Here is a 23,039-nt window from a genome sequence, read left to right as displayed (position 1 = left end):
AATGTATTATATTATTGAGCTCAGTTATCATCAATGTTCTCACTCATTTGTGAAAAGAAATGGGCCGCATTATCTAGTAGGTGCACACAGAGGGAAAAAAAGTAATCTCTTTATGAGGAATAATCACAGAAAACCTGAGATTTTAACCTTATTATTCAGTGAACAAACAAACAAAATTTCTGGAATTGCATCAGCTCTTGATATATCACTTTCAGTAACCTTTTGTTAATATGTGATTTGGTGGAATTCTAATTATGTTTATATTAGGTGCCTGATCCTGTAAATACCATTGCCTTTTCTGCCCATCAATGACTTAATTTAAAACAACAACAATAGAAGCAAAAATGGCTGGAATATTTAGTGAAGACAAAAATCTAACCAAGATATTGTAATAGGGGAAGGAAGGACAGAAAAATCATCTTTTTTGTTTCCTTAAAAAAAAAAGACACTCTAACTTCTTATTAGAAGTAAATGAGATGCAAAATAGCTCACATTTCTACAGCATTGTAAAAGTTAGAAAGTGATTTCTTCACAACTCTGTAAAGTAGGTAGTACACATATTATTAACTTCATTTTACAAAGAAGGAAAGAGGGGTTTAATGCTTTGCCCAAGGTCAATATAGCTATTAAGTGTCAGAGCAGGACTCATACCCTAGTCTTCTGACTCCAAGGACAGAGCTCATTTCTCTACCTTTAGATAGGTAAACCAAGTCAATTTACTTCAACTCCAACAAAAGATATAGTCCAAAAACGCCAAACTTGCCTATGTAAATTTCCTAAATATTTCCTATTATTTTCTATACAAGATGTTATAAAATGGAAAAGTATAGTAGAAAGAGTAAAAAGAGGCTGGTCTGAATCCAAATCCCACCACTTGCAAATAATATCAACATCATGGAGAATCCATAAGTTTCAGTTTCCTCATCTGTACACAGGTATACTGATACCTATAGTACACACTTGCAACAGTTCTTGTAAGGAAGGTTCTCTATAAAATCCTGGCTTTGCTACTTCTTTCATGTGTGATATTAGGTAAGTCATTTCATTTCTTTTGCCTCAGTTTTCTCATCTGTAAACTAAATGAAGTTGGAACAGATGTTCTTTCCCTCTGTGTATCCTATGAGTTATGATTTAATACTTCCAAGTTACGATTAAATACTTCCCAGTATAGGCTAAACTAGAGAGCAACAGACAATATGATAGATGCTTCATAATCAATCAACAAACACTTAGTAAGCAGCTTCTACTTATCAGGCTTTGTGCTAGATGCTAGAAAAATAAAAGTAAGAAAAATCAGGAGTCATAAAGGGGAAGGAATCTGACTTTATTATTCCTATGTAAAATATTTTTTCAAGAGAGTACATGAATAGATCGACATTTTCCTCATGATTAAACATTATTTCTATCAAATAAGTTATATTTAATGAGGCAGATATGTAAACTACTTTGCTGCAAATCTTAAAGCACTATGTAAATGCTAGCTATTACTATTATTATTCCATAAATGCTTGGCTATTTTTAAATAATTAAATGAAAAATTATATTGAGATGTGTGGACTTTTGTGTAAGAGGAAGGAATACAATCCTTCATCTGTCTTTCATGTTTTTTGTAATATTTTCCACTATTTTGAGCACTACTAGTATTCTCTGAAAGCAAAAGAGAATAATTAATAATCTTTGTAAATGACAGCCATTGTTATTAGTTTCCCTGTCTAAGCTAAGCCAGCATTCATACTAAGGGCCTGAAATATTCTCTAGGTCATTATCACACCAACTTCTTTGTATTATACACCAACCTTTCATTTTCATCTGATTTTGTTGTTTTGAAAGGGCTATCACATTCACAAGAAGAAATGCAAATTAAAAGTTCTTCAAAGTTAGTATTAGACTCAATGAATCTGTTTAAGAAAGAAAATAAGCAGTTATGAATTTCATTCTTCTCACTGATGCTTCTCATGCTGAAAATAATAAAGATGGCTAACTGGGAAAAACTCAGTCTGTGGAATCAATATAAAACTGTAAACATTCTCTCCTCTGAAACCAGACATGGTGGGCCCAATAACTTACTTCCAAGATAAAATGGCTTCTCCTTGTCTTACCTGGTGCTTTGTTTAGTCTAATTCTATTCACACAGGAATCACTGGTTTAGCAGTTCATTTTAAATGTAGACTTTCTGGATATGAAGGCATTTTAAGGGAAATTTTTTTTCTTTTTTCTTTTTAACACCTGGGGGCTAGCATAGTTTTGCCAACTCGCCTAAAGCCTTATAAGTCAGCAAACATTTCTGAAGCAGTTTTGAAGTTATAACAGAACAATGTTGTAGCTATCTGGGAAGCGAAGAGATTATTTCAGAGCCTCTGAATTTGAGCTAGGGGAAAAATATTCACCTCCAAAGCACTGTCTGCACATGAATAAGAATCTACTGGTATATCACTGGAGAGGAATGTCTGTCAAAACAGTTTGATGGAAACCTACAGCCTCAGAAAGGTACCCAAGCAAAACACAACAAACAATGAAAGTTAATTGCCAAAGTCAACCTGTCCTCATAATGGATTGCATTCTGCCTGGTTTACCGTCCAATGTTAATTACCACAGTCAGGTTGGTATTGTTTCCCTATTTCACTGAAGCAAGTCTCATAAACAGCAGTTTCTCAGAAAAGTTATGCCCACAGGTTAGCTGGATCCTCCTGCTGCCATTCCCCTTGGAGTGGCCTAGGATGACATCAGACTTCTCACTAACTCAAATACCACAAATAAAGTTCCTGCATCAGGAACTAAAATGGCAGGTCATGGGGGAAAAGGCAGAAAAGCACCGAGCTTCACTGTCTGTTAGCAAGGGATCAGCTCCAATCAATTAATGATTTAATTACCTAGACTAATTAAGATAATGAACAACAGCAAGCCTACAATCAATTAGGCTTATCCAAACTTTCTATTTTTAGAATAGACCTGGAGGATTACACTCATTTTTTGAGTTGTTAAAAATGTGTAGATTTGATTAGTTCATAATTGTAGTAATCAAATACAACCCCACCTTTAACTAAAGGAATATATGCATTGCATGGTCACTTAAACAAAACTTTTGGTAAAGATATTACAAGAAAACCATTTTACAGATAGACAATGGTTGTTTCATATTTCTTTTGGATTTTAGATTACCAAATAAATTATATACTTCCAATGCAAAGAAAGTGTTACTGCGGCTGTCATATTTTTGGATTTAGGTCTTTAAAGTAAGCCATCCACGAAAAGAAATGCAGTCTCTTTGGGTATTTGTCTATGAATTAGTCCTTGGTTAGTTTGACTGTCCCTTGCAAACTAGTGCATGTATGCTTTGTTGTTGTTGTTGTTGTTGTTTAGTCCTATTTGGGGTTTTCTTGACAAAAGATAATAGAATGGTTTGCCATTTCCTTTTCCAGCTCGTTTTCTAAATGAGGAAACTGAGGAAAACAGGATTTAAATGACTTGCCCAGGGTCACACAGCTAGTTAAGTTCCTGAAGGCAGTCTTCTTGACTCGAGGCCAGGTACTCTATCCACTGCACCACCTGGCTGCTTCCATATATGATTTAGCAAAGGATAATTCTGCCCCGGGCCAAGTTGGATGAATAAAAAGCTGGAATTAAGGTTGCCTAGAGAAATATCAACAATCTCAGATATGTAGATGACACCACTCTGACAGTAGAAACTGAAGTAGAATTAGGAAATATCTTGATGAGGGTGAAAGATGAGAGTGTAAAAGGTGGTTTGAAACTTAACATAAAAAAATAAAACAAAACAAAACCAAAAAATAAAAACCCAAAAAACTAAGATCATGGCATCTGGCCCTATCATTTCCTGGCAAATAGAGGGAGAAGAAATGGAAGCAGTGTTAGATTTTATATTCTTGGGCTCAAAGGTCACCGCAGATGGTGACTACAGCCATGAAATTAAAAGATGCTTGCTCCTTGGAAAGAAAACTATGGCAAATCTGGACAGCATACTGAAAAGCAGAGATGTCACCTTGCCAACAAATGTCCATATAGTCAAAGCTATGGTTGTTCCAGTAACAATGTATGGCTTTGAGAGTTCAGGCTGAAACTGGAGGTGAGAACATAAAGATGACCATAGTCAAAACTCCCGGGCATCTCTTCCTCCTCCTTTTCTAAATTTTTGTAATCATTATTTAATTTTTTGAAGGTTCTCTGTCTTCTCTCATTGATGAGATTATAGGTGCCTCAAAGGGAAAGGATAATGTTTTCTATTTTTTTCTCCTCTCAGAATGCTATTGCCCATATATGCCAGAGAAGAAATACTTCTTGGTGTAAAAAAAAGAAAAAAAGACAAGGAATTACCTCCCATAAATCTGCCTCGCTCCCTCTCTCTTCTGATGTGACAAACACATATAATGCATGCATACATAAGCACAACGTTCAAAGCATGATGTCCTCTAAAATCACAGCAAGTATAAATGTAATTATATTTATATCAAAATGGTACTAGTATAACATAAATTTCTTAAGAACGGGGATTATTTATTGCTATTGATCACTAGCACCTAGCAAAATGTCTAGTTTATCGAAGGCACTCAACCAATGCTTGTTAGATGAATCTTCTAAACTTTGACTAACTCAACTCCCAAATTAATTTTTAATAACTTTCCCATAGATGGAATGAAATGTAAAAGAAAGTTGAATCCATCGATATGGCTTCCCCATACAGAAGATTCACATTTTAAGTTCAAAGTACCATAGTAAACGGTCCAGGGCAATGTGACCTTCATACTGAGCTCGATGCAATACCAAAACCAGACTGCAGGGGAAGGGGATATGTTGGTACTATCGTGACTACTATTCCTTTCTCAGAATAGTGGCCATTTGGTGACCCTTGGTGGTGATAAATATGTTTCGCAGCTTTTTCTAAGAATAGTTCTTTTGAGGAACTGATCAGATTCCTGGTAAACTGTCTGGGGAAGCAAGTCTTCAGAACAATATACAAGTTACCATACCCTCTGTTTTCTCCACCTGCCTTCTTCAATCTATTGAGGCAGGACATATGTTCACTAATAATCCTGCCCAGGATGAGTTCTCATACTGTGCCAGGGTTATCTTCTCAGTGTACCAAAGTGGAGAGCTCATTATTATCACATGGCAACATAAACTCAAATTTCTCTCCACATGTCACTCATAGTGCCCAGTGAGCATATATGAATGTCAAGTTCCTATAATAAAATCACATTTGTCTCTTAATTGTTGTTGTTGAGTCATTTTCAATTGTGTCTAACTCTTTGTAACCCCTTTTGGGGTTTTCTTGGCAAAGATAGTGGAGTGGTTTGCCATTTCTTTCTCCAGATCATTTTACAAATGAGGAAACTGAGGCAAACAGGGTTAAGTGACTTTTTCAGGGTTAAGCAGCTAGTAAGTGTCTGAGGCTAGATTTGAACTGTCAAAGATGAGTCTTCCTGACTGCAGGCCCCACACTCTATCCACTAAGCCACCTAGCAGCCCATCCTTAATAAACCTAGATAAATATGAAAATTAAGCTCTAATTAGCTACAGATTACTTTAAGAATTTTCTAATGAGTTCTCATCAATAGAGAACATCATTCCCCTCCTTTTTTCTTCATGTAGGATACCATTTTAGCTTAGATAGACAGATAGTTAACTATGCAGTTAGTCTATCAAAAACTCCAAGAAAACTTTATTTTTTTTCTAACCCCCCTGTATTAGGCCTACTCTCACCCAATGCTGTCCAGAATAGAATTAGTCATTATGAGAATGCCAGCTCTATTGACATCAGCAGAGATAAGGATATAAACAATTTTATTTTTTATCCCAATTCTCAGATCAAACAATTCAAAGAAATAATAGATTGAAACTTAAGATACAAAATTTAATCCTATAAGAATGCTGATTACCAAACATAAATAACATAATGATAAAAATGATAAAAAATAATTATTTGAGTAAGTTTCAGAAAAAAAAAATGGCATCTTTTATACCTATTATATATGTAACTAGAACCTAGTACAGGGCCTTGCACATAACAGACACTTAAAAAATGCTTCTCAAATTGAATTGTATGATGTGAAATACTCCTAAGTCATTTTATTTTAAGCATTTAAAAAATGAAATCAAAATGAAACAGATGCAGTTGCATTTTTCAACTGAATACATGATTTCTTAAGAAGTATTGCTAAATATTGTTATGAACGTCTTTAAGAGCTCATTAATAATAAATACAAAAATATATATTTAAGTAGCAGTATAAAAATCATTGCTTAGGCAATTAAGGACATTCATTTCTTTCCATTACCTACTTTATTCAAATATATAATTACATTGTATATCTAACATGTACCTATTTTAATCAAATATATAATTATTAAAACATTCTTAGAAGGATGTAATTGGCATATTATAACTAAATTACTATCCCTGACTAGTTAAACATCAATAAGTGTACCTTTAATAAGGCCTTGGTTTAATTAGCATACAGAAACTCTCTCCTTGAAACTAAATTAAATCCTTAAGAGAAACAACTAATTTGAAGCATAACCTTTATGTTATTTAACCATAATTACTATACCTTACAAAGTAAAAATAATAAAGGGGGCTCTAGAGTGCTGATTAAACAGAAATGCCGCCATCATATTTTCTCTGGAGGCTATAAAAATAATTCTATTCCCAATTTCAACTAGCACGTACTTTCAAAGTACCAATCAATGCAGTATTCTTTTAAAATAGTTTTAAAGGGAGAATCCCATGATTAGCTCTGTAACATAGAGTGAAAGTTTTTGATGCTGTGGCAGACAAACCAAAGGGAGAAAAAAGGGCTTTCTTTGTTGCTCTGTTACAACGAATGGTCTAGAAATTCTTGTACCCATAGATCCCCTTCCAAATGGGATGTCATGGAAAGAAACTAGCATGAGAGTTGCAATGAGAAAACCTGGTTTGTATCACGTTTATCAACTTTTCTAGTGGTGTGACCTTGGGTAAATCACTCTGCCATTGTAGGTTTCCAATTCCTCCTTTGTAAAAAGAAGATTGCAGAAGCTCCTCCTCTATGTGGTTGCTGTGAGGTAAACCACTGACAAACCATACAGGGAGAGGAACAAGATATGGGACTTCGTTATCATAAGGAACTCATGTAGGTCAGCACCTTCTCAGTAACTTAATATCTTAAAGAATTCTTTAGAGCAGTGACAAGGTTATGTGACTTGCTCAGAGTCATATAGCCAGTCTGCATGTGTCAGTGCCAAGACCTGAACCGAGGTCTTCCTGGTTAACAGGCTAGCTTTCTACTATGTAATTTTGCCTTATAGAAATATGAGTGACTCCATCTCATGGAAATAGAAACTATAGTTATTTTCTCTGTAATTTCTGGCATGAAGACCCTTCTCTTTTAATAATTAATGATTATAGAGTGACTATTTGACTACTGCACAAAGTCAGGTATTCATAAAACTCATAGATTTTTCAAAATCATACATATATATACACATATATATCTGTTTTCATATTTTTGTGTGCTCATTACTTTGTTGGGATAGGGAAAAGTCATAGGAATACAAGTTCATTAGTGAAAATGACCTTCAGAAGTTCCACAATCCAACAGTCTCATTTTACAGAAAGAAACAGTGACTTCGAAACTCACCTAAAGACAGAAAAATAGTAAGCAGTAAAGCCAGAATTCAGACCCAGATTGTCTGATGCTGAACCTATCTTGCTTTACACAACATAACACCTTCTCTGCCTGAGGAAGGATTATCCAGGGAGCTGCTTGGCTTGCAATTACTGGATGATAACGAAGGTCACTAATAAATATGAGGCAAAGAAATAGGGGTGAAATGGAGCTGTCTCTGTGTTGGGTCTCAGCAGGATCAAACATACTTCCTAAAAACAATAAGAAGAAGCTCTAAATCTATAAATACCATTCTGCTTTGAAAATTATGGTATTTGGTCTCTTTGCTTGATGATATTTGAGTATAATAGATCAATATTTTTATTAAAATGACAGGGAGTCAAAAATATCATACTCCAGTCCAGTATTATGAGTTTGTAAATGCCTTAATTATGCCACTCATTTACATGTTTTTAAATAAATTACTCATAGAAGAATGTTTTCAATACTTCAAAAAATCTCTGATTTCATCTATGTGAGTACTCCCTAAATTGGGGCAAAACACAGCTCCTCCACATCTCCACTTTCATCTTCAAGAGTTGCCATGATAAAAATAAAAGTAATTACCTTATGGCCAGCTCTTTGCTGAGCCTTTATGGACTGGTATATGCCAAGCCTATATACCAAGCTCTACAAGCTTGGTAGATCCTGGTTGAGCTTCCACTATACCGACATAGCCTTTGAGAAGCCCAAGTCATTTTACATCAGAATAGGGCATCAAAGCACAGACTAGAAAACTGAATGGAAATCATATTCTTAAATGCCTAGTAAAACTCATTATTTATTCTGAATGAATCACAATTTCAAAAGGTTCCTGTTGCTATCACAATCAGAGAGGCAGGACAGTGAAGCTGTGGGAACAGAAAGGCAGCAACTAGTTCTAAAAGCTGCAATAGCACAAGCCTTTCTCCCTGTCTCAGCAGCTGTCTAAAGATAGTACAGAGAGCTCCAGTCCTTAAGGCAGTGTTCGTCAACTGGCCATTATATAATATACATTGGAACTAGGCACAAAGTACATCAAGGAATTGGGAGATAATGAATCTTACATGCCTGAAATCATCGTTTGCAATTACTTTTACAGAATATCCCTAACTTTCTATTTGACATTAGAACTGGTCCTCAAATCTATGTCCCTGAATTTCCCCCACCCTTTGGAATTATTATATGTGTACTCAAAAGTCAAATACCTGTGATGAGAAATAATGAGTTCTTATGTGGATGGTGAAAAGCTTGCCCAACATGTAAAGATGCTGACCTAAAGATAATGTCATTCTTCAGCTAAATGCCCAGAAAGGAAACTCCCTGAAAAAAAAAGTCCTTTAACTAATGAGAGATCCTAAAAAAAAAAAGTATCATCCATCAGGTGAAGAACCAGGCAGCACACTTCAGAGTATCATCAACTGTTATTATTCTCCTTTTAAATGAAGTATAGTTAAGGAGATGGGGAGGGGGGAATATTTGTCTGAGAGTAAGAAGACTTGAAATTTAGTCCTGAATATATCACTTATTGTTCTGACATTACTGATCAGAAGACTGTTAAATAAAGTTATCTCTGTGAATACAGCTGAAGAAGACTTGAAAAATGCCAGGGAGTCACCTATTTGGAGGACAGCCTTTAAGGCTGTATTTTATTCTACCACGTCAAATGCTGCTTTATGAACAATAAACAATAAACTTACTCAAGGCTCTTTAACTATTCTTTTATTTTAATATAAAATTCTTAAAGCCTACTATGTAAAAGGTATCATGGTAAGCATTGGGACACAAAGAACAAGAAATTAAATGGCTCCTGATTTTAAGGAGATTTAATTTAGTGGTGTCCAATGATACTCTGATATATTAAATGCATTGAAAGTGTAGTTACAATAGCCTAGTGAGAGGATTATCCTATTACTACAGTGATTGTAACCATATTATCACAGGAGCTAAATGAAACTAAACCCAAGGCAGGAGGTTTTCCCTATGAAACAGGGAAACCACTGGAAGTTCTTGAAACATGCTGTGTCTAAGTGTATGAAACGGATACTTAAGGCTCTTAAATGGATAATTCAGCAACTTTGGGGAAAAAGCTTGGGGTTTTTCAGATTTTGGTTTTTTTACTAATTAATGCAGAAAAAAAATCTATCAATTCTCTACTCATTTTGCATGAATACAACTTGAGTATTTGCCATTGGCAGATTATTTCTATAGTTCTAGTACTAGCTCTGCCATCTACAACGTTCAAAATCATATGCTTTTCTATGAGCCTATGAATGCAGCTAAGAGAGCATGGACGGAAAAGACCACTCCAAATTTTATGGATTTAATAAAATTTAGGTGACTTGTTGTGATTTATAAAATTATTCTACAAAGGTGTTAAAAACCTGAGCAAACCCAACTCTCAAAACTGAGTCAATTCATTCCTTCTCAATGGTGGTATTGAAGCTCATTTGTTAAACGGGAATCTCTCTGATACAAAGGGATCTAAGAATCTAAGTAAATTTTTTATGATCACATTCCCCCTCTGCTTCCTGTTTTCCAAATCAGAGCAATTAAAAATAAAAGAGAATAATGCAATTCATGACTGATCTTTTTGTATCCCTTTGCCAATGCAATTTTGATTATTTCATAAACAGCAACTCTCTAATGTCTTCTACTGTATACTTCCAATGATTCATGGTGTGAGACTTACACTATTTCCTTTGGGAATACTCTGTCATCTGATAAACTTTGCCAGCACTCACTTTCCTTCTTTTTCAGCCAAAATTTTGTTTAATCTAATTAGTCCTACATCTTTACACAACATCTTCCCCCAAAAAACTGCATCCCGGCTAGCATTTACTCATACCTTTCACAAATACTCAAGAACTAGATCCTTATACTAGCTGCCAAGAAATACTTATAACATTTGATTCTTCAGATCTCTCCTTTATGAGTCAGAAATCCCAACTCTTATAAAGTGTGGTCATATTTTCTTCTAAGTACTTTTAATTTGATGAATCATGGAACATCATTATATTTAAAAGTTTTAAACTGTGACTGCTCCTTTAAATACACATTTTCACTTATGGAAATACTCCTACAAATTGCTATTATAAACTCATAATCTTTGCATTAATTTTTTTAAACTCGCTTCGATGTAATGTTTTAAACTTTTCTGTCATGCAAATTTGTATCATTCAAGCCTCATTAAGGATATCTATCACAGAGAGGTAGGATACTAAAAGATGGTAGACCAGTCATATAAGGAGAGAGGAGAATGATTATCTAGAATAAAGATACCATCTCTGTTGGGATGGTATCTATACCAGACTCATTTTTCAAAATAGTTATTTCTTCCATGATATCGTTCTCTTTGATGTGATTACCTATGGAGTCTATAATGAAATGGAATAATTGAGCATAGACTATGTTTTCCAGTGTATATTCTTATTCAACATGAAGTCTGAAATAAAAATACCCAAGTGGGATAGGCTTAAATTTAAGAATCTTAATTATGAAAAAAAAAAACTGAGTGATTGCCACACTGAAGCAGATTCTATTCCTATATACTGTAGACATCCCATAATTCCATTTATTAAACATCTGCATGTTCAATAAATGCACTGATTAATGAACCAATGAATGGATATTAAATAAAAATGAATAATTTTAAAATACTAAAATGCATCTAATATGTTCATTTAAGGATACATATAGCATATATATGTGGGCACTATGCACAGAGAGTTACAATGTATGTATGTGTATATATGCATATATGTATGTATGCATAGATTACATGGATTATATAGGATTTCACTGGTGAAGGGAAATTTCAGTGAGGAAAGTACCTCAACCAAAACAGACTGGCAATTTTTCTGCAGTTTAAAGACATAGAGAGTTGCCCGGGGCACCAAGTTGCCTGGGACACCAAGCTTGGCCAAGGAGGTGGAGTCAGTATGGGTCAGAGACCAAACTGGAACTCGGGTCTTCCTGACTCCATGGCCAACTCTCTATGATGTCTCTCATATATTAACTTGAAGTCAGGTGACTTGGATTTTAATCCTGGCTCTAAGATTAACTAGCAGTGTTGGGCAAGTTATAAATGTCTCTGAGCTTCAGATCCCTCATTAGAAGACATGGCCATCATAATACTTGCATTAGCTACTTCACAGGACTGTTGTGAGGAAAATGCTTTGTGAATCTTAAAGACATAGAAATGTGAGCAGCTATCAGCAGCAGCAGCATTGTTATTAATAACCATCTGTGCACATGCGCTGATCCTTTTGTTTTTCTCTCCTAAGAAACTAGCAAAGAGCCTGGCACACTATAGGCACTTACTAAATGCCTATGAAATAGAAATCAATTAAATGAAATTCTCCCAATTAGGTAAATGTATATTACAATCAAGTAAGTACGTCTCACTTAAACAATTTTAATAAGGTACAAAAGGCTACTCCTTGATCCCCAAACAATAAATGAACCTCCAAAAATCTGAGTATACTTTCTAAAGCCCAATGCTTCTAGGCTTTGAAGAATCATAAACCCCCTTTTTAAGCTTCAAGGAACTAACTACTCAGCATCTGTACAATAGAAGGTATATTCAAAGTCTCTGACCTTACACATTTAACTGTGACGTTTGAAGTCTTAAATAAAACAGCCTCCTGTTTGTTTTTCTTCATGATCCTGGGATCAGAGACTTCAATATTCAATTAGGGTTTCAATCAGCTTGCTTTACACAGAAACACATCTTTACAACCTTCACTGAAAACGTTCTACCTTCCTAACAGGATAGCACTTATTCACTAATAGCAACAGTCTTAAGAATTCCATATGCTGGTCCCTTCTGCAACAATAAATAACTCTAAATCTCTTTGAGCCTCCTCATCTCTTCATCTTTCTGTCTCTCTCACCTCTCCATCTCTTTCCCCTCTGTCCTTTATTCTGGGGGCCTTCCCCTCAAATTCCCTTCTCTTCTTTACTTTACCCAGGCTGCAATTAGCCCCATCCCTCCCCTGAGCACCTGCGATGATCCCCTTGCCTGTAATTCAATTACTCAGATCTATCCATTAGACCACCGTAATATCTCTTACACCTGTCTCCTCTCCACTCATTACAAACACAGCTGTACTTGAGGTCCTCATCTCAGCTAATAAAGACTATCATAATAATCTCCTAAGTGGTCTTCCAGTGTCCAGTCTCTCCTTTCCATTCCATCCTTCCCCATAGTTGTCTAAATAATCTCACTAAGACATAAACCTCACCAAAGTAATCTTTATAGAAAAACTCTGAGTGACTCCCCAGTGCCTCCCAGACAAAATGTAAATTTCCCACAGAGATGTTGATAGCAAACCACAATGTCTCCCTCTAACTTTTCAACTTAAGTTCACTTAACCCTCTAACTCTATATACCAACTCTGTATACTCACTAATTCTATACACCAACCAATCTGGACCATTACCAGCCATTCACCAAACTCTATTTCCTACCTTTTGGACATCTCATTTCAGATGTGCCACTGTCCATCTGTCAACAAGCTTTCATTATATACTCACTACTTGCAGGCACTTTTTTAAGTGCTGAAGATAACAAAGAAAGGCAAAAACAACACCTGCTCTGAGGGGGCTCACATTCACATGGAAGTGATAACATGCAAAAAATCATACATACTAGATATTTACAGCAAAAATGGAAGGTGATCTAAGAAGGAGTGCACCAGTGGTGGGCATGTCAAACTCAAATTGTCCAAAACAGAACTTAGTATCTTTCTCCCAGACCATCCACCCCTTCCCGACTTTCTCATTACTGTCAATGGTACCACTACACTTCTAGTAACCTAGACTTGAAAAATCAATGTCGTTCTTGACTCCTTTACTCATACTCCACCTACATATCCAAATTTCCTCAAGCCTCATTTTTAACCCTCACAATAATTCTCCTATGTCTTACCTCTCCACTCACATTGTTGCCATCCTAATGCAGGCATTCATCATCACAAACCTAGGCTATTACAAAGTCTTCTGGTTGGTCTGCCCACCTCACGTCTCTCCCCAATTCAGTTTATCCTCCACTCAGCTGGTAGAATTATTTTCTTCAAGTGCAGACCTGACCGTGCCATCCTCCTATTCAAAAAACTGCAGTGGCTACCTATTATTTCCAAGAACAAATACAAAATTCTCTGTTTCACATTTAAAGCTCCCAATAAATATTATTTACAAAGAAAATATTAGCAGTGGGCAAATGATCTAGCTAAGATAAGGAAAGCCTTTATGCTATTCATATTGTGGTAGAGATGAGTTAGGTACTAGGAAAAAAATGTAAGGTTGTTTCTGTCATAGAAAGAGAGGTCGGCACAGAGAAAGGGGAGGAGGAAAGACAGAGACAGAGAGAGAGAGAGAGAGTGAGAGAGAGAGAGAGAGAGAGAGAGAGGAGAGAGAGATTCCTCATTTCAACCAAAATGCATAATCCTTTAACAATGGTAAAACTGGTGAGGTGTTTATTCAAGCACTATGTCCAGGTTGTCTGTGTATCATGGTGGCTTATGTGGATAATAACTCTGGCATCTAGTTAGTTGCCCAGATTTTTCCTTAGTGCTCATCTACTTTAGAGAATCACAGAATGCTGAAGCTGGAAGAGACCTCGAGAATCATCTAGCCCAAACCTCTTATTTTTCTTTGGAGGAAATTGAGTTCTAATGAAAAGAAGTGAATTACTCCAAGTCACAGACCCAATGAGTCACTGAATTCAGAGTCCAACACAAGCTTTCCGGGTATCTGTTCTAGATTGTCCATTCCTAGAGGGCAGAACCTTTTAAATAACTTTCCAAAGCTGCACAGGCAGATAGGTTCTTGATGATGATAGCAATAACACAATATACTACATAAGAAGATGGTGATAAAAATCACTCTGCCTAGAGGTCCTCAAGAAACCATCTTTTCCAGTCCCTTGTCTCAAAGGCAGGTCCTGATGATAGAGATCAAGAATGAGACCAACTGAGGAAAATGACAAGAATATTTTGAAAGGCAAAAGAAATATATTCTATTAAGAAAGGGAGGAAGAATTAGTACTATGATTGTTTACATTATATAAAGGGCAACTGTGATGATTTTTCATCATTTCTCTAGCTCACCTTATCCAGTCAGCTTAAACCTGGGAGAAATAAGTGAAAGATGACTTAGACTAAACATCTTTTCAGGTACCTCAAAAAGTTACTAAACAATAGGGAAGGTTTACTAAGGGAAGTTGTATGAGGTCTTTAATCTATATATTTAAATTGGGGAAGACAACTATTATTCAGGAAACATTTTTATCCTGCCTAGATGTAAAAGACTCCTGAACTAGATTGTCCATTGAGGTTTCTATCAGCTCAGTAATTTCTTCTCAGAACTTCATCTTCTATTATATCACTGCTTTAAAAATATTATTCCCACAAAAATAAATAACAGAATTATAAAGTTATAATAATCCTGGGAGCTGCCATTATAGAATGCTTTAAAGTTTACAAAAGGCTTTACATCTATCATCTCATTTCATCCTCAAATTACCTATGATATATAGAATTTTTTTCAGAGAGGAGGAAATGGGATTAGAGAGATTAAGTGATCTACAAAGGGGAAGCTAATTACACAGCTAGTAATTTTACAAGTGGGATTTCAAGCTTAGTTTTCATGATTCCAAGTCCAGAGTTCTAAACACTACACTAGCTAATTCTCTCATCCTCTATTGAAGTTGACTTGGGAAGGGGAGATTTGGATAAAACTTTAAAAATGATATTATCATTTACTTCCAAAATTCATCTAGATCATCTCAATAAACAAAGATAGGAGCTGAAGGCTCTTGTTTATGATTCTGATAACCAGAAGACTTGGTTTTTAAGGTTGAAAGTAGATTCCTTTATTTAGCCATATAGAATGACTCTATTATATATGATAAATACATAATAGTAACAATGTCACACAAGGGAAATTCTGTCAACTAAGTAGTCAATGAAAATATCCTAAACTTTACCAAGGTTAATTTTTTCCAAGTGTTAGATACCTATTATGAGGAATAATAATCCTTATGAAGCAGGATAGATTAGTAATAACCAAGTGAAGTCTAACAGAGATATACCAACAAAAGGTTTATGTACCTAGAAATTCACCTCATTTTCTTTACTGATTGCATCTAATGTAGAAATTTTTTAATCACCTTTTGATCAACATATGTAATTAAAATTGACCTTTAAAGTAATAATAAATACAGAAATTAGAAGCAGCCTAGACTTACATATGTACTAGAAACCTTTTTAGCTTCAGGAGTTGAGTCTTCTTTGCTCCTGACTTCTGGCCCTCCATCCTAAACTTTCATTTCACAAGATAACACAGAGACATCTAGAATGGATATGGTTAAAAAGGTTTGTTCATCTTCCATCTGAGGGAAAGGTGTTTGAGCATGTCTGTGTTGTGGTGTTTTTTCCCCAACTGAAGTCATAAGTACTTAGTGTGTTTCAATGTCAGATTTAACAATGGTAATATAAAATTACTGTCATAATACTATATGACAATTTTTTTAAAAATAGCTATAAAATTTTCTACTCAAACAGTAAATTGCATCTTAAAACTTTTCTTTAAGAATAAAACTAAAGTAAAAATAGCTTTTGTCAGAAGATGTTGAAACTCCTCCCATATTTCTAACCTAATTACTAATCTCCCATTTGTCACTAATGTTAAGAGATAAAATACTCCAACTCAAATCTGGATAACTTGATGGCTAGAATAGTTAAGACAGAAGCAAATAATACAACTGGAAAAGAAATTATGAATGATGAAAAATGAATTATCACTTTTAAGACTAAATATTTGGAAGTTCCCTACACAGCATGGTTAAAATTTTGTGCCAATTTACTGTCAACTTCTTAAGGTCAAATTTTAATGGTATAGACTTAACAAAAGGTAATAGGCTTATTAAGTTTATGTTATTTGAAATCATGAAAGTGATTGCATGAAGAGTCAAGCACATTCTAACTAATATCTCTTTTTGGAAAAAGAACTACATATCTAGATAATGATTTATATTTTTTACAGACTTATTTCTCTAGAATGACCAGATGCAGTCAAATAAATGGCACAGTACATGTCAATAGATATCTCCTTTTTTGAGGCTTCCAATTTGCTGCTAGAACCAGGAGGATAAAATAAGATGCATATTGTCAAACAGGTCTGAGGGGATCACTTGAAATTCTATTGATATGGAGGCCATGGAATTTGAAGACAAAGAGGAAGGAGAAAAGAAAAAAATATTATGTTAAGATCTAGCTCAGGGGTTAACTTTCGTGTGTGTGTGTGCGTGCATGTGCGTGTGTGAGAGAGAGAGAGAGAGAGACGGAAAGAGAGAGAGAGGCCATTTTGTGAATCTCCTACATTCTATGGACCTCCTCTAAGAATAAAGTATACCAATGCATTAAAAATACCTAGGATCACATAAAAAAAACAATTATACTGAAATGCAGTTATAAAAAAATAGTAAGTTTCTGAACCCCAGATTAATCCTAGAGATTGCTGGGAAGTGGGTTTGCTAATCAATCACATCCATTTGTATCTTATCCCACCTCACTTACTCGCCACATCCCTCAATTAAAGATAGTTGGTGGCTTGTCACTTTCATGGTGGACTGGGCCAGGTAAACACTGGCAGGAAGAGGTAAGCCTCAGAAACAAACCAAAGTTTAAGTGGTCAAAAGTGACCCTATAAATAGTAACTAGGTGGAGGGAGGGTAGAGCAAGCAGCTGGTGACCTGGAGGGAGGGAAAAGAGGCAATCACATGGCAGTGGAATCCTAAGCGTTCCCAGACCACAAGGAATGTAATAGCTGGCTTCCAAGAACACCTCGTAAACACTTTGGATATTCTTCCTTCTCTTTAGTGCCTTGCCACATAAAGAAGTCAAAGATTAAAAAAAAAAGTGTTACCTTCCTGGCAAAAAGGAAAGAAGAAAAAGAAAAACAAAAAATAGCAATCTATAATGAACAGTACAGAATTATGTGTGACAAAGATATTTGTTGCTTTTCTTTTGTATTCTTAAAAAGTTACGGGGTGGTTACTCCTCTGCTAGGGACCAATTAATTCAGAATGTGATCAGAAAATCAGCAGCTGGATAAGAGGATCACAGAAAAAGCTAAAGCATTTTTGTCATTATGGACAATAGGATATTGCTAATTTAAAGGCTTAAAAGCAAAGGGTCTTTCATTCTGCTTTACCTTGTAGTCAAGGAAGCTCAAGGGAATTGGGCATTAATAAGCATTGCTTAAAAAAAACTAATAAAGAAGGAAGCTCTAAATAAACATATTCCTACTGGTTAGAGTAACCAATACATTTTTTTTTCTTTCAGGTATGAATATTGCCAAAGGGAATCTTACTAAATTGCTATATTAAGCACAGCAAATTACCTATTTAAGAATAATTAAGTGTTTTGAAAATATACCCGTGAGCTCAAATAATAATTTGGGAAAAGCATTTTTAATAAAATATGAATGTTCCATAGGTAAATTGGTCCACACTTGAAGACGAGCATTTTAAATGGCATAAACCATTACAAAAAGAGAATGTTTTCTAATCCTCACTGTTTCTCACTTTCATGACCTAGGTAATTTGATGACGACAATAAAGGGTCAAAATATGTCGGAGATGATTAGTCTTAATCATAAATTTATTCATTCTGCATAATTAACACTGATCCCACTCATATTGGCAGAAATGCATTCCCCTGGCTCCCTTTGCTTACCATCTTTTATTGATTAGTCATATGCTCTGGAGAAAATCACAATAAAATAAAATCATGGATTAAAAGCTGGAAGACACCTTCAAGACCTTCTCATGTAACCTTTTACAGATGAAGAAACTGGAGCTTGTAGAGGTTAATGACTTGCCTAAGGACACAGAGTAAGGAACAGAGTCAGAGGCAGGTACTCTGACCCTAAATCAAGTGCTCTTTCCCTTGTAACATGCTTCCTTTGCTTGTTTATAGATTATATAAAACAAGCAGGTTGGAGAACCCTAATGAAGTACAATGAATTGTTATACAATCTTGTATATGCCATGTGTCAAATTATAGAACTCTGCAATCTTAGAAGTAAAAGGGACCTTACACATACATAAGTGCATATTGTAAATGCCTAATATAACAAAGGGAGCCCATAACGTAGGCATTAATCCTATGGTTCTACGTCAATATAATAAGGGGGATAAACCACAGTTTTAGTACAGCAATGTACTACCTATTCTTTCTAGTTCAATAAAGAATTATGTAAAACAGAAGATATTGCAGTGATTTTATTACTAGGATTATATATGTGTGTGCATATATATGTATATATACATATACATATATATACACTAAGATATATACTAGGATAATATATACACATATGTGATATACAAACACATGTGTGTGTATATATACATATACATATATGTATATGTGTGTATAAATAAATGCACACATATATGTGTGTATGTATGTGTGTATATATTGTTTCTTTTATGTATATATATACACATAAAATTATGTGTGTATATTATATATATATATGTATACATTCATCAATGTAACTGCATTGATGGGATAAGAGAGAAGCAAATTGGGTTATATTACACTTATACTCAAATGTAAAAATCACATAAATTCTTGAAATTCAAACAACAACATCACTTTGCCATAACCAAAATGCACTAACGAGATACTTTTGTGATTTCTTTGGAAGTGCTGTACTATACTGAAGGGAAATGACAAAGATAAGCTGCTCTGTAGAAAGAGTTGCTTTCAAAGGTTTTCTTTTCTTTCCTTTTTTTTAACTATAGTCTTGAAGGGGAATGTACCAGTGTTAGAATCATCAATCCTGCCCCTTTCCTCTAAAGAGTCAGGAAGTGAGAATGAAGAGTGCTTAAGCATATGAAAGTGTGTGTGTCTGTCTGCCTGCCTGTCTGTATATCTGCAGAGTTAAAAGAACTCAATCAATACTGAAAATTACATGCGCTGGACTAAAAACTAATGAGCCAAAAGCTTTTTTAAGCAAATGTCTAGATGCTTTCTGACAATGGTTATATAAAACAACTTTGCTTTTCATTCTACCCAAAGTAAAGACTAGTCATTACAAAATGGAAGCAATATGCTGTATTCCAAAATGTTATTTTTTTTCATTAACTAAATTTAGATTTCAACTTTAAAAGCAACTAAGACATAAACTATGTTTTGAAAGAATAAGAATGCCCCATGTTTGGGTCTTTTCCCAGTTAATTATTTGCTGGCTAAAGTGTTAAACCGTCCTTGGCTTCACCTTAGACACAACTCTCCCAGCTGGACATTAACAGCCTGGAGAAGAGCCCACACATTATTAACCCTTGGTAGGCTACAAACACATATGTACTATATATGTACTCTTCTCATTCACCCCCCTGAAAGATTGTGTGGAAAAAATAGAGCCCTTTATTTAAATGAAGAAATGGGCCGTTTTGGGTGTCTTTTTTGTCAGAATGTGGTTAATATATACGAGCCAAGATGACACAGAGCCCTTGAATAGGAGACATCCTTAACGTGATCTGACTTAATCTCACTGAAATAGTCAGCTGGGGGCAGGGGAGGGAAACTAATGACTGCAGATGTTTTTCCTCTTAACAGCAACAAGGGACTCCCAAAGAGAAAGGCCGGCAATCATGGGAATGGAACCACCAGCAAGAAACCAGCCCTGTCAACAAGTACAAGCAAGTGGAATTTGCTCCTTTCTGTACTGTCTCTTCCAACAGGCCACATGACAGCTGGGAAAAGAAACACGTGTAAACAAGGTAGACCTAATGATTTCCTAATTAAAAAGAAGATATTATCTTCTCATTAATTGGAAAGCTAATTGAGCAAAACCCCATAGTTTCATAAAATGAGTGCAGTATTCAGAGCCTCAGTGTCTATATGCCACCAATTTTTACAAACACATATATTTTTTGTCTCTCTTTCTTACACACAAACACACACACGTGCACATGCACACACACACACACACACACACACACACACACACACTGATTTCACAGAGCCACAAAGTTGTCAGTTCCGCTTGATCTGTTTGGACACTGTACTCCACAACAGCTGTCGGAAATAATACATTAGAACAGCTGCTGTGACAGTTACTAGGGGCTTGGAAGTTTAATTGGACTCAACATGATATTGTGCATTTTTCCAAACTTAGAAATAATAAAAAAAACACAAAGAAGTTTCTAATGGGCCTGAATGATGGGTTGCTACTTAGAATCACTGAATGGTTAACCTCCCTTTGGGAGATATCATTCTCCTCATATTGTCTTTATCCACAGTCTGGTAAGAAGTAAATAAAACACAGTAGGATCAGTTCAATGCATAAGAAAGGGGGCATTAAGAGGGGGGAAATGGCAAGGAAGTCATGTAAATAATCCCTTTCAGATACCAGCTGAGGGCCAAGGAGGATCCCACAGTGTCTCAAAATTTACTCCAAAGGAAACTTATTCAGAGACCAGGATGCTAGTGCCAAATGAAAACAAAACCACTTATTATGATGACAACAACTCCCATATAGAATGGAAGAAATGGCACTTACTCTCGGCCTCGGCATAGAGGATGAAGTACAGGAGTACCACCACTGGCCTGGCTACGTGAATCATTCTGAAGCTTGGCACCAGCAAGCCTTGGCAGCCTCGTTCTCACGGGCCCAGAAGCCACTGCAAGTCTGTCCAGTCTGAAATTTCAGCTGATGGGCTTTCAGAGCCTGCAGAGGAACAGAAATAGAAAAGACAGAGAAAAAAGAAGGAAAAAAAAAAAGAAAGGGTTAGATTTCTGCTTTTTTTTTTAAACTTTTCCATCACAATCACAATGAGATAAACAAAGCATTGTGAAAACGTGACAAATCGTAATCACAATCCATCTACATTAGGAAGGAAATCCTTAAGTCTACTTTATTCATGAGTGGCTAAATGTCACCGCCAAAGACCAACTTGTCCCATTTTCAGGCCAACCTGAAGTCAACTTCCTCGGATTTCATTCTCCCCTGCTCAATGCCACCTTTGGGGCAATAAACCATGAGAATGAATTGTCACTTTTAATGAAACATTACTTGAATACATCAGTAGAATGAAACACACCAATGCTGTAAGAAGGATTCGAAAGAAGTTCCACCAGGCAGAATAAAAGTCTATTATTGACAACATAATGGAAGCTGCTTTCTTGGCACTAGGTGAAATGACAGGGCTAATTCAACTTCTCAAGCTAAATGGTAGAAGGTTGAATTTTTTTTAAATGGTACATTCGGCTTTCTCCCTGCAGACACATCAACATTTAAGTCTAGTTTGGCTTCCATAAGTCAAAATAATAGTTAGCATGACCTTTCTAAATTAACTTCTTCAAGTGGATACTCCTACTGATGTAGAAAGCAAACCCTCTACCCCTTGTTTCAATGAACTGTCGGGGCCACAAAAAAGACATTCACCTGCTGGCCAATGCTTTAACAATACCTATCTGAACTTAGCTAGGCTCATCTACAGACAATAGGCAAACATTCCTTGGCTGGACATTCCAAAAACTTTTCTACCACCAGAGCTCAAGGTTGTTTTTGGAAAAAGTCATCTAAAACCCAAGGACATCTTCTATGCCAAAATGAAAAGCTCAAGAACATGTATGATTTAAGATTTTTAAGGTTACTAAGGAAAATTATTTATTTTTTAATACTTTCCTTATAACAATTATTATCATTTATTCATCCACTCTTTCATTTGTTGAAAGAGTGTACAAAAGACTGTACTAGTTGGCATGGATGAAAGATGAATTGGTTCAGTGCAAAGAGCGACAGCTCATTATCAGATGGATTCAAATTCCACCTCTAACACTTTACTACCACTGTAACATCGGAAAAGTTCAAGCTGCCTGTGATTTAGGGAGTTTTCCTCTTCTGTACAATGAAGGAGTTGGACTAGAAAGGCTCTGAGTTCCCTTCCAGGTTTAGAACTATGATCCTAAGACATTGTACTTATGTTCAAGGAAAACAGTTTAATGGGTGAGATGAGCCACATAGAAATTAAAAGAAGATGAAACAGTTTATAACAAGTACCAATAGATGATGTATACATAAAATGCTAAAGGAGCTACAGGAGGGAGGGAAACCATCTAATCCAGTCCCCTCATTTTACAGATGGGGTACCTGAGTCCTTGGTAGGTGGAGCTACTTGTTCCAGAGAGAAAAAAGAAAGAGTCAGGATTAGAATCTGAGCTGTCTGGTTCCAAACCAGTGCTCCTTTCACTTCCCCATTTTACTTTTACTGGTAAGAACGACAGCCTTCTGGGGTGATGGGAAGATTCTAAGCTATGAGAAAGGGAAAGAAGAAAGAAAGAAAGAAAGAAAGAAAGAAAGAAAGAAAGAAAGAAAG

The 23,039-nt window shown here is 35.6% G+C and overlaps 1 protein-coding gene across 1 annotated transcript in view; it reads right to left on the bottom strand.

Moving 5' to 3' along the window:
• The window catches only part of PTPRD (protein tyrosine phosphatase, receptor type D), a 462,091-nt gene extending 440,807 nt beyond the window's left edge, over positions 1-21,284 (bottom strand). The window contains exon 1 of the mRNA XM_027863069.1: positions 21,221-21,284. Within this exon, the coding sequence (XP_027718870.1) occupies positions 21,221-21,284 (64 nt within the window). The remainder of the gene's footprint in view (positions 1-21,220) is intronic.
• Between the last annotated feature and the right edge of the window lie 1,755 nt (positions 21,285-23,039).

This window comes from Vombatus ursinus, unplaced genomic scaffold, assembly GCF_900497805.2.
Source record: "Vombatus ursinus unplaced genomic scaffold, bare-nosed wombat genome assembly UNPS02014770.1, whole genome shotgun sequence".
NCBI lineage: Eukaryota > Metazoa > Chordata > Mammalia > Diprotodontia > Vombatidae > Vombatus > Vombatus ursinus.
The sequence above is the reverse complement of the archived record's forward strand: the minus strand, read 5'-3'. Positions and strand labels throughout refer to the sequence as shown.